This window comes from Chlamydotis macqueenii, chromosome 11 (genome assembly GCF_036417535.1).
Source record: "Chlamydotis macqueenii isolate bChlMac1 chromosome 11, bChlMac1.mat, whole genome shotgun sequence".
Lineage (NCBI taxonomy): Eukaryota > Metazoa > Chordata > Aves > Otidiformes > Otididae > Chlamydotis > Chlamydotis macqueenii.
Window position 1 is genome coordinate 21,532,729 of NC_141566.1, and position 12,815 is coordinate 21,545,543.

At 48.1% G+C, this 12,815-nt stretch overlaps 1 protein-coding gene across 1 annotated transcript; it reads right to left on the bottom strand.

The window, feature by feature from the left end:
• Positions 1 to 1,010: 1,010 nt before the first annotated feature.
• Positions 1,011 to 8,467, bottom strand: LOC147599426 (uncharacterized). The gene is made up of 2 exons (XM_086756068.1): positions 8,430 to 8,467; positions 1,011 to 1,707 (listed from the first exon to the last, which is right to left on the bottom strand). Exons 1-2 carry the CDS (start codon positions 8,465 to 8,467, stop codon positions 1,011 to 1,013), a joined length of 735 nt encoding a protein of 244 aa, XP_086612194.1.
• Between the last annotated feature and the right edge of the window lie 4,348 nt (positions 8,468 to 12,815).

The following is a 12,815-nucleotide window of genomic DNA, read 5'->3' on the forward strand; positions in this document are numbered from 1 at the left end:
CTCTTACTGTCTGTGGATTGCAGAACATATCACAGAAGTTCAGTCCCTCAAAGACACAGTCTTTAATTGAAGCTGGAGGCCATCTCCCATGCAAGAGTGCAAGAGTAACTGGAAGTCCCTGTGTCCACTTGTGCATTGGGAAGCGTCTGAGGTATCTGGAGTACTTTATCTTTTGCTGGTAACCTCCTGGTGCATTGAGAAGATCCCAGGAGTCACCACCCCGGTAAGAGCTCTGTTGTACATCTTCCTGAGCCCCAGCGCAGTCAGAGGGGTATCTGTGACCCTGGTCTTCTGTACCACTGACAAGGGAGCTGGAACAGCCCTGCTAACCCCAGCACATCCCTCCCTGCCTCAGGAATGATGGCCACGGAAATCACGGCTCTGTCTGAGTACAGCACATGGAGCCCTCGGCACTGGAGTTCTCTCAGACTCTCTCTCCCCTTGTAGGGCTGCAGTAAACAACTGCGTTCTGGCTTCCCACCTCCTATTTATTTCTGAAGGAGTATGTGAGGGAAGCTATTTACTGCTTTGTTGTAGCAACCTTCTAAGAATAGCTCCAGGCATGCCCAAGGTGTGACAGCTCAGCCCCGCTCTGTCTTGGGGGCTCTGAAGGTGGGGCTGATACCACCTGTGGGACAAGCCCAGCTAGGCTAGGTCAGCTTGGTCCTCACCTTGTCTCTTTGTCCTACCTGCTGAGCCCGGTGGGTCGCCTGGGATAGAGATATTTTAGGACATGTATCATGTCTTTAGTATGGCTCTTTGCTCGATGGATCCCTGAGTAAGCCTGTAAGCACCCTTGGTATATACAAAATATTTGGGTTGCTTTAGTTTTTGCAACCCTTAATGAAATGTCTTTTTTTTTCAGCTGTACAGTGACTAAACTCTAGATTGGGAACAGTCAAAGCAAGCCTTGGTCTTGGCTATCAAATGGTTTTCAAACCAGTACTTAGAAATGGTGTTGAAGTATCTTCTGTTTGGCGTCATGGCCATGCTTCTTCTGGGAACACGTGCTACTTCGTTTTCACTCTAGATCTGTTAGACATGCTAAAAAATATTTTGTAGTAGATGTATACATTCACAATCCTTAAAAGAATCCCCAGGAAGTAACTGAGGGACCTGAGAAGGGCTGCAGCCGCGCTGGAGAAGTGAAACAGCAAAACGCAAAGGTTGTGGGTGGGAGCAGAAGTTGTGCTGGCCTTCAGGAGGTCATCCGTCTGGAAGAGGGCACACTCTGCCATCACCAGGATCCAGATGATCCTGGAAGTCAGCCTGGCATTTTTCACCGTCCGTAAATGTCGAGACTCTGTGGGGAAGAAGGTTATCAAGTAAGCCTCAAAGGCAACGCAGGTCAGCAGCAGGCAGCTGATGTGCACGTTGGCAGTGAGGAGGTTCTGCAGCAGAGCTGACGTGAGTGCTGAAGATGAGATGCGCACATCAAAGGCCCACACGACCACCTCAGAAACAACGCTCACGGAAACCAGGATGTCTGCCTTCGCTAGGCTCGAAATGAGAACGGCGGTGGACTTGGACGAAACCTTGGCAGACTGCAGGAGGATCATCGTGTACAAACTGCCCAGCAGGCCCAGGAAAGTGCTGACGGCGTTTGAGGACGACAGGACGAGGTATTGGATGTATTTAAGTACCAGATATCTTCTGAGATCTTTCATGTGGTCTCTCTCCATAGAAATGCCGGTTAGGGAGGAATACCTAGAATACACATAAAAAGGGACGATTAAATGTAAAATTAGTGGGATAGAGCCTAGAGAAATTATTACATTCCTGCATTTGTGCAGACACATGCTGGCGTCCTGCACGCTCCAGCGTTATCGTGACACTGGTTGGTTACCCAGCTTCAGAGGTGTTCACTATGGGAAGTCCTCAGGCTGCATCAACTATTAAATAAATTGCGTATAAACCCAGGCGACAGCATTTTGTTATAACCGACGCAGGAGTCATTGCAGGGAACTGGAATGACTCTAGGCTAATACTGGGAAAATTGAGGTCGGAAGAGAGCTGCTTTCATTATGCGAGGTTTTTTTTTCTGTTTGCCTTTGTGGGTAAATTCAAGAATTAAGAATGCATTCTCTAGTGTTGCAGCAAAAAAAAAAAGAAAATATTTCCAGATTTGCTGTGTAGAAGAGTAAATGAGATATTTATTGCTCATTCTGGGAAAGAAAGTCATCAACTGAAGGGAACGCTGTCCAAGAAATGTCCCAGTTGAATCAGGAGTGGAGAATCACCATACAAATACTCATTTGATTTCCTTTTCCGGCCATTAGCTTAACTCTTCGTACACATTTGTACGGTGGCTGTAGCCTCTAAACAAAATTGAACGCCTGGGCACAGCGTGGGAAATGGCAATCAATTACAGATGCAGGGCTACCAGGAAAAGCTGGGCTCAGCAGCGCTTGCTGCTGCAGCTCCCCGAGCCCACAGCTGCTCGCTGCCGGAGCCTGTGGGATTTTTTAAGCTGAGAAGGGCTGTGGTCTCTGGGTTCGATACGTGGTCGGTGATAGCATCCCTGTGCGTGCTGGAGCTCCTTGTGTCTGTGAGCTTTCAGCTCCGAGCGCAGGAGCGGAGCTTCCCAGCGCCGCGCTGGCTGCCACGTGGCTGGAAGCTGGTCCAGCTACGACACCATTTAAAACTTTGATGTTCTGATTTTATATCTACAGTTCTTTGGAAGTAAACTGAAAGCCAAGAGCCATTTTAAGCATTATTGCTAAAACGTATTTGTTTAAGTTTCTTTTTCTTAAGTACCATTAACAAAGCCTAAGACCAGCTTGCTTCTCCACGGATGAGTTACCTGTTGGCAACCACCGGCGTTTTTCTCCTTGGGCTTAGCAGAGCCGTAGTCTGGTACAACTCCGGTTTCCCACTGAGACAGCTGCACTGTTATCTTTCCAGGCTGTGTATTAGCTGAGTCTCCTAAGGCATCCAGTTGGATGTTTATGAATCAATTGTGAGATCTGACCTGGAATCTGAGGGAGAGGTTGTAGACCTGTGGGTAGGCACACAAACGAGCCTTGGGATGAAGGCATTTGGAGGACGACCACATCCACTGCTCCTGGTGCTTCTAGGTGCCTGCAGCCCTTTCATACTTACCCACCACTGGTTGCCTGCAATCTTCTACAGCAATGGTGTTGTTTGGGGTTGAGTTTCTCTCTTGGCAGGCCTGACACAAGCCTCAGTTCATTAAGGTGTGCGAGTAAGAGGAAAAACTGCCTCCCTCCAACTGTTAGCTATCGCGGCCCAACAGAACCAGCCATCAAGGATGACAGACTGCTGGGTTTGGGCAACATTCGGAACAATGACGTTGTTCCTGCCAGCGAGAGTCCTTCTTTATTTGACCATTATCCCCTATAAAAGGTTGTGAACGCTCCCTTTGCCTGAAATTCAGTGGAAAGAGGTACCTGGAAGTACCTTCTGCCTGGAAGTCCTTCACATCTCAGTGGACGCCTTCAAGTGAAGTATTTTGCATCAGTGAGATTAAGTTTGCTCAACAACTCTTCACGGTCATTTTGTGTCAACATGCTGAAGTAATTTAGTAAGTCGGGGCTGCATCCCAAGGCTCCGCTCATTTCCTATCCGTGCACTGTGCCCACCGCCTTCAGCTGCAGCTTTGCATAACACAGAGAAGTGGTTGGAGATGACTAACAGCTCGAGATCTGACCTGGTGTTTACACACTCATGTCTTAAGCAGGAATGAAGTTTGTAAAGCGTCCAGGTATTGTTAGCTATTAGCATAATTTGTGCAAGATTACATCGAAAGGCTGTAAGTGTGAACTATCGCTGTGGAGGATAAGCCTACAAAGACCAGTAAAAAGGCTAATTTGGCTAAATCGTTACTTTCCTATGATCTCAAAAGCAAGAAGGACATTTACAAAAATTGAGTGAGGATTACATGATGAAGATTAATACCAAAGCATAGCATAAACATATAAGAACGATATTGGAAAGACTAAGACACAAGATGAGGTGCAGTGAAGAAGCGAAGTACTGGGAAGGAGGAAACACTCCATAAATCCATTGCCAGGCAAAGGAAGACCAGGAAACGAGTCTGCTCCGTGCAAAGTTTGTGTTACCAACCATCTGTTGATGCCAAAATTAGAAGACAACAATTCTTTTTCTCTGGAAGGCACACTTGTGGCTGGACATGTGTCACAGCAAGAGCCAGCAACAGAAGAACTCCAGTAAGGTTCTAGGCTAAAGGAAGAACAGGCTGGATGTTGCTTAGGTAAATTCTGTGTTTTCAAATTCCTGAGCTTCAAGAAGTTTATCCAAAAGGACTTAGAAACTGGCTGAATCCATTTCAAAGATATTAATGGTAATCATTGAGAAGTCTTAAAAGACAAATAGAAGTTCCAGAAAACTTGAAATAGCAAAGATGGGGCCTGTCTTTAAAAGGGAGAAGTAGGGCAAGAGGACCCAGAGAATCGTAAGCTTCAGTTCCCAGAAAACTACTAAAATAATCAAACAAATTGTTATCTACGTGATAGAGAGGAGATAAGGAAGAACAATGTGGATTTCTCACAGATAAAGCAAATGTATTGAGCTCAGCTTCCTTGTGTAGCAAGATCATAGATCTCATGGGTAAAGAGAGAACCAGCAAGTGTCATACATTTGAGTTTTATTGGGATTTTCAATATCCTTTTGTGACGCATTGTTCTAAAGGAGCAAGATAAGGAAATGTGGACTAGATGGAACTGTGATTAAGCCATGCGTAGCTGGATGGGAAACTAAGAAAGCTGATCCCTACACAGCAGGGAGCGAGAGGACGAAGGAACGTGTGGGCAGGAGGAGGAGCAAGCCAGGGGAGGAGGATGGCTGCCGTAGGCAGCAATGCCGGCACAAGCGGGTATCCATACGGGCTGTGGCAACACCCACAGATGGAGTCACAACAGTGTTGTCAGGACAGGCGGGTGCCGTCTTGCGATGCATAAATAGGAGAAATGTCTGGAGCCACATTGGAGGGGTTTTCCTCAGCAGGGCTATGTCTTAAATGAAGTATGTGACCAGTTTTGAGGCCAGCAGTTCAATAAAGGTATCAGTCGTTGAAGATGTTTGAAGGAGACTGATGACAATGATCAGAGAGAGAGAAATCATGATGCAGTGGGAAAGAAATCGGAGTTGCATAGTCTGGAATAGAAGAGATGCCTGTTTGGGTCATCTACATCAGGAAATTTAGATCACAAGTAAGGAAAGCTTTTAACAGGAAGGATGATCAAGCACTGGAATAGTTTGCCTCGGGAAGCGACAGACTCCCTGTTACTGGAAGTCTTCAGGAGCACAGTGGGAGGGTGTCTGTTAGGAGTGCAGGTAGGAACAGATATCATCTTGTAGGTCGGTGGACATCAAGTGCTGCCTTTCAGCCTTATTTCCTACACGTCTGTGAAGAACATTTAGACTACCAAATTGTAATAACCCCTACCTGCAAATGAAATCGTGCCTATTTCATCAAGAATTATCTACTCAGGTAATATTTAAGTTACGGCTCATGTCACACCAGAACATGTTCACAGCCTTCATTCTGCAGACATCCTGGGACACAGCAATACGCTCTTTGCTAGGAAAGAACTAATCTCAGTCGTTAAAATCATATCATTGTTACACTAACAATTTTGTAGGATCCATCTACAAAGCCATTGACAGTTCTTTCCCTTTATTTTGAATACTGGATCTCAAATCAGATCAGTGGTGAGGGGATCAGGGATTTAGCTAATGTAACAATGCTATTCCTTTCACATTTGAGCGTTTATCTCCTTATGTAAATTCGCGGTGTGCCTGACGTGAGCACCTTGGAGCTCGTGCTTCAAAGCATTTACAGTACGGTTACCCAACAGGTCTGGGTGGTTGCTTTAGTCTTAGTTTGTTTTTTCTTTTGATGGGATGATGGGAAAATGATAATCTTGAGCAATTCCCATGAAAGGGACCAAGCCAACTTTTCTAAGAGTGGGATTTCTGTTGCTTGTTGAGGCTCGTTCTGTGCCAGGCTGACTCATCCAAGATTCAATGCACCTTTTCCCTTTTTCTTTTTTTTTTTTTTTTTTTTTAAAGTATCTGAGCCAACTTCTTAGTGGAATCCTTTAGGGAAGAGGTAGGAAAAACTTAATCCAGTACTTCAGCTGAACTGTGATACAGTTCATCTTACCCTAGTTTTCCACAGTCATTAACTAGAAAAATGATTTTGCCTTTTCTGGCAAAAGCAAAATATTTCTGGACCAGTGGTCTTTGCTCTTTCCATCAAGTCAGGGGCTTTGCCACCGGTCCTGGTGCAGCCCCTTTAGTGCACGCTAACTTACCGAGCGGTGGCTTGGCTTCCCTGCTGAGGACGCGGGAGGTGGTGAAGAGGGGGGTTCATCTCTGAGTGTTGGTTTGGCCATTTGTTTTGGTACAGAGCATCAGTGAAATTAAAATCTGTTGGAGCAAAACCATCTGAACCCACAGTGTGAAAGCTCATACCAGTAGAGGAGAACTGAGATATATACAGCTGAATATTGATTTATCTTGTTACTCAAGGAAGCTACTTCTTTTTTGGAAAGGTCCGTTAAGAATGTTTTATCATTTGGGGGGATTGCAGCCTATTTCTGTGTATATTTTCACGAAGCATATTTTTGAGGAGACAAATTACATGCCTCGGAAGAGTCCCGTCACCCCAGGGCTCAGTGATGAGCCTGTAGACTCTTCTAACAACGAGTGTTAGAAAAAGATGCCGAGCGGCCGGTCCATCCGGAGGAGGGGCCCGGAAGCAGCCAGTCCAGACACTAAGGAGCTCAGCACGTTTTTCACACACGTCTTCCCTTCTTGAAAACTTTGGCATTTTGCATAATGCTGCCAGCATTTTACCAAATGTAGTTTGGAAAGGAACTGGAGTTTCTGGATGGAAGATGCCTTCCCACTTTCTGTTAGAGTTGTGCCGGCAGTGCCCTTCCTTCCAAGCCACGGCTGCCCCAGGAGATGGGATCGTTGCTGTGGCTCCCTCCTGCCTCCCTCCACCCCTGTCACTCTGTGATTTAGTGGTTAAAACTGTCATGCAGAATGCAGCGGAACAAGGTTTGATTTCCTGCTTCGCCGCAGGGGATTTAGATGTTTATCTCTCACGGTATCCCAAGCAGCAGGCTACAGGTCGTCCCAAGGCGGAGATGCTTTTTGCGCCACCTGAGGAATCTGGGTACAGTGTAGGAACACAGCTGACACCCGGGCCAAGGCGCAGGGATCAGGAAACGCTCGTGGATCCCAACACAGGGAGTTGTGGATGTTGGCTAGAGAAGAGGACATCCTGGTTTCTGATGCTTTCTTCTTGGATCCATCTGTTCTAGTAAATTAAGCAGAACTGGGAGAGTTCCTAGGTGCCAGATCTCAGTTCTTGATAGTCTTGAGAGAGCTCCAGTGGCCCCCAGCACCGTTTTGGCGTTTGCCAGCTCACACCCTCCCGGACGTGGTGCGGGCACGGGCTGGGCTTTGGCAGGAGGCAGGGAGCACTGCCCGCAGGCAGCGTGGCGGCTCTGCCCGCGCTGCGAGGACAGTTTGAGGGTACACCAGCTGAGCTCGGGGCCAGAGATCAGTCCTGGGCACGGCACTGGTCAGACATGGCCTTTACACACGTAGGATTAAGGAGCCGTTGAATAAAGAACAGATGTATGAAGGTCTGAAGCCACAGGCTCCTCCTCTGGAGAGGGTGGCTGTCAGCCCAGCTCTGCTGAGCTCCCGCTGCCAGCATCCTCCTCCACGGCCAACCCAGCAGCTTCCCTCCAACTGGGAAATCCTGCCAGCCCGCAAAGCACCTCGGGGAACGGAGAATGGGTGCTCTCCATCAGCAGAGCCTTCCCTCTGCCTGCGCCGGGGTAGCTGCCCTCCCTCCTCCCAGCCAGGGCAGGAGGCATCACGCCTGGGAGCAGGAACGGGGGAATTCTGCCAGAACGGCTGCTCCTGTCCTGCCAGGACGGGTGAAGAAGGCAAGCTGAGCCAATTAATCTATTTATTTAGAGCTTTCAAAGCAGCTGGTTGTGGTATTCACTGCAGGTGGTCCGCAGGAGGACCGCTGCGCGTGGACAGTGACACTTAGACTGTTTTGGTTTAGTCCTTGTTCCAGCAAAACCACAGTTCAAGCTCACAAGAGGTTTCCTGGACTCCCACTTTGCATTTCCAGCGGTACTGGTTTTTATCTCCACAGAAATTGCTCTCCTGAGACGCCTTACAAATTCCAGTTAACAATAATTTCTCATTGGCCAGTGGTATGTTGTTGTAGTTTGAGAGCTACCCAAAAATATCTCTTACTCTTAAAAAACACTGCCTTCCAAAATTCCTCCTGGAATTATGTCAAAGAACATACAGAAGAGGAGAACAAATTTGAAACCCAGATTACCACTGAATATCCTGACTGTAATGAAGTGGTAGCAGCTTTTACTTAGTTTAAAAGCAAAAGTACTTACATTTTGGGGAAAAAGCAGCCAGGAATAGTTTTCTGCATCACTGTATTCTGTGTATGGTCTGCAGGAGAGCTAAAACGCGCCGTTTCCCTTGGATTGCTTCCTGGTTTTTATATATAGCGTGGCATATTCGGTACCACGTCAGAGCACGAGGCCGTGCTGACAGGATTTGTTTTGCTAGGCAACATCACCAGAGCTGGTTTCACAAGAATTACCCGTTTGAATCATGGTGGCTATTAACTTTCAGCTGTCTGGAAAAACTGATGCTCCGTGTGGAAGAGGAGTCCCAGACACTTCCTCAAACACGCGCTCGGAGATGGGGCAGATTACAGGGTGCACCCGTCTGCGTTTCGCGTGAGCCAACATAAATTATCCATGAGTGAAAAAGTTATTTTATTGTTGGCAAAAAAAAAAAAAAAGATGTCCTCTGGCATGAAAAGCAGTGTTATACGTAGCTGGGCTGGGCTATCCCAGCTGAGTGTTTGTGTTGGTGTTGCCCGGGACACCCCGGCGTGATGCTGGATGGCGTTTGCGCTAGCCCTCCTCCATTGTTCTCCAGGGATCATGCCAATTAAGCCAACTTCATCCGTGTTCCAGGGCGGGGAGAAGTCTCTTCACAAGCTCTTGGCGCGGTGGGAAAGCGGAGAAGCGTCCCACCGACATCGTGGAGGAGAGCGAACCGGTACGTTCAGAGCCACGTGAACCCCTTCCGCGGCTCCCGGCCCGATCGCCAGTGCCGGTCTCGTGCCTGGAGCCAGCGTGTGAAAGCTGGGAATGAAAGGCGGTGACGCCACGCAGGGAAGGCGGCCCTGGGTTGGCACTGGTGACAGGACATCTGCCAAAGCCAGAGAAAGTCCCTGAAAAAGGGAGTTGACTGGTAGGTAATTAATATAATTAGTGCTTTGATTCATGTGTATAAATATTTATTTTTGTATTTGATTTTAATAAAAATGAGTTAGCTTTTGCCTGAAGCTCTCCAAAGTAGGGGTTTTTTTTAACAACTACAATTTCTATTATATTTGCTTATTTTGCTTGCATGCCGAGATGATCAAACAGAACCGTCAGCTGCAAGCGCATAAATCCCGCGAACAAGCTACACGCTTTCTCGCCAGCCTGAAATTTCACAATAACCCGCAGAAAAGATAAAGCAAACCCTCTCTTTCTGCCGGGCACCACCCATTTCATCAGAGCGCTTCCCCCATGGCACCGACCCTGCGAAAGCAGTAACAAAACCCCCGGGACGGCGGGGGGGGGACGACTGGGTGCTCTGAGCCTGAGCCGTGCCCCGCGTCGCCTCGTAGGGCTGGCAGGGACGGGGCCACCCGTGGGAAAGGCGGCAGTGGTGAAATCTTTAATTAGTTCCCCTCAGTTAATCTTTACCTGGGTTATCAATCGCTCCCGATGACCGATGGCGTCCAGCGCTCCTCTTTGAACCCACCTGGATCTCCCTCGACGCAAACAGGACGGGCACGGCGTCCCGCGCTGATTCCCGCAGTGGCGTGAGATGGTTTCCAGTATTGTTCCGTAAGCTGCTGATTTTGTGCTACGCCTTTGTTTGACGGCTTCGGCCAGCTCCGTACATTGATTGGCAGCGCCCTTTACAGCTGAGAACTTCTTTTTTTTTTCCCCTCAGCAACTGAAATACAACTGAATTTAATTAAAATTCTTTTATACCAGGCTGAGAAGAGCTTTGTCAAGGAAATCCAGATAGATGACATCTTATGCATATCTTGCATTTTTGGGAGTTTTTCTTAACGCGCTTGAAGATTTTGAGGAGGCTGTAGGAGGGCGGTTGTCTTTGTAAATCGCTGCAGCTTGGTCCTATAAAACAAGCCCTGATTCTTATTCTTTGGTGCTTCACCACTGATCTGGTTCTACAGCCGTGCTGGCTGCTGCGGTTCCCTGCGCCATCCGGATTTACGTCTGCGGTACGTACAGCCTCTGATGCTCTTCTTAGGTTTTTTTTTCCCTCTTAGGCTGCTTGAGAAACCAGAACAACTCTTGTCTGGTCTTCAGCCAAACTTTACCATTTTTCCCCTCATTACACAGATGGAGGGTCTCCTGTCTGGGCACCTGACTTTACATCATTTCCCATCTTTGGGTTCTCCAGCTCTTCTCCAGCACCTTTTGTGGCTCCTTGCTGAAGTTCTCCACGATTCCTTCTCATTACCTTCTCTCCCTACCCTTGCAGAGTTCAAGAAACTCATTTTTAAGTGGCAAACCAGCCAAACATCTGTCTCTTCTGGTGGGAAAAGGGAGAAGGAGAAGCCGGGCGGGTATTTGCACGTACGAGGAAGGGTTGGGTGACAAAGGGAAGAGTCTGGAGGACAGCGAGGGTGCATTCTGCAGCGAGCTTCCACTTCCCACCTTTCCAAACAGCTCATCAGCAAAGAAAATAATCGGCTCACTTGGTTTATTGCCTTTATTCTCTCTTTTCACTGCAGAAAAGGAAATTCACTTTTAATGAGGGCAAATGCCGGGATAAAGCGTTGCTGATGTAAGGTTTATTGCTTGTGGGCAGTAAGTCTGGCGATAAGACATCCTTCAAGTGGCTTCCAGGATTTCATCGGCCCCTTCGGCATAGCTGGCAGAAAAGCTTTCCTTACGGGGAAACAGTGAGAAGGTCTTTGTCCAAGGTGTTGAATGTACCGGGATTACAGATAAAACGGTGGTGAATCATAAAACTGAGGGGAAGAACTGGGGACAAACAGGTAAATGCAAATCTCACTTGGCTTTGGCTTCCTCCCCGTAGCTGCCCATAGCTGAAGTTTTGGCAGTGTCTTCAATGAGTTTGCAAGTTCTCAGCTGACAACGCTTCATTTAGAGCTTTTGGGCTCTCGCCCTGCAGAGCTACGACCCTGCCTGCACAAACCTCTCCTCAGCGGCTGCTCGCTTGCCTGTCCCTTGGTGCCTTTCCGTTTTTGCGCATGACGGGGCTTTACATGCAGTCTGTCGTTCTTCAGGGCTCACAGCAGCCGCAGCTCCCGCGGTAGCTACCGTGGTCAGCCCAGTCTGTTTGCAGCTCAGGCCCTGGGGAAGTGCCTTCCTCTGAGTCACAGCATTCCTGCGCTGGCATCGCTCGCCTGGGCTCCCAGGACAAGGGCGGTGGGTATTTCCCAGGCGCCCACAGACTTCCTCGCCTCTGGCACCGCAGATTTCTGCTGAACGACTCCGCTTTCCACGCCCGCCGCGCGCTGCCTCCGTCACAGCCAGTCCTCGCGGACCTCACAGCGTGAAACCGCACGCGTACCGTGCTTTCTTCCAGGTGCCAGACATTAAATGTGATTTTTGCTCTGCCCCTGGAGAAGCACTGGATGCAGTTTTGATGTCTCCTCCAAAGGTGGTGCCTCCGTGTGTCCCCACACTAAATCCCGCCCTCCTGCGTTACTCTATTTCCAAGGCGTTGTTACTTAGCTAACTGAATCATAGCCTTAAGTACATTTGAGCTTAAAAGATCTGACTACATCTCATCAATGCGGAAGGTTTTCTTTTTCACTGCAATTATTTGTCCCGTACTTTGTCTTGATTAGATTTTAATGGCTCCATCTAACGACCTTTCCTCCCTTTCCCGGACGCAGTGTCTAGGAGCTCTTCCTGCTGTGAACGGCGTGTTTGCTTAAGTGTCCCCTTGTTACTTGCCTCCTTTTATCTAAATTATCATTTATTCATATCCGGTGTTCTCCCTCTATTTTTTACTTTCTTGGTGTTTCTTTATACCTAACACATAAGTCAAAATTTACAGTCTAATAGTGTATGCATAAATAGGGCCGAGTGTTTTGACTTTTCTAGCTTGAGCAAAACGCTTGGGACAATCACTAAGAATACACAGTGAATTTTTACCAGCTTTTCCAGTAAAGCAAGAGCCAAAACCATAATAATCAGCAAGAAGTTATCCTGTATGCTCTGCAGGGTTAAGGGGGCCTGGTTTCAACCTCAGGCCAAGGTGCAGCTACACAGAGTTTTACTTTTCTCATATTTCCTGCATTTCATAAATCATCTGACCAAAAGTCTTTGGAAACTCTTGTTTTCCTTCCAGCTCCTCACACCTGAGAAATTTTTTGTTGTTTTGTTCACATTTGTGTAATAACGTTGCCAGGAATCAACCTGTGCTTCACAGCAGACTAACCTGCAGCCAAGTACAACTGGTGTCCACCCCACCAGTGCTCAGGGTCTAGGAGCGGTCCAAGGACATCTGTAGTTGGAGCCATCCTGGACACTTCCCAGGGGCACGCTGCTGTCCTCACGTCTCTGCGGTGCACCCCGATTCCGTCCTCCCCCACCTGTCCACACCCCTCTTCTCCCCCCGCCAGCCCGTTTCGCCGTTTGCCTTCCGCTGCTCCTGGCGTCGTCAGACGTAACGAGGCTGCCACACAGGCTTGGGCCGCTTGA

Coding starts and splice junctions, on each gene's coding strand:
- LOC147599426 (XM_086756068.1), bottom strand. CDS start 8,467: ATGCAGAAAACTATTCCTGGCTGCTTTTTCCCCAAAAT. Junction 1,708..8,429: donor GGCTGCTTTTTCCCCAAAAT/GTAAGTACTTTT, acceptor TGTGTATTCTAG/GTATTCCTCCCTAACCGGCA.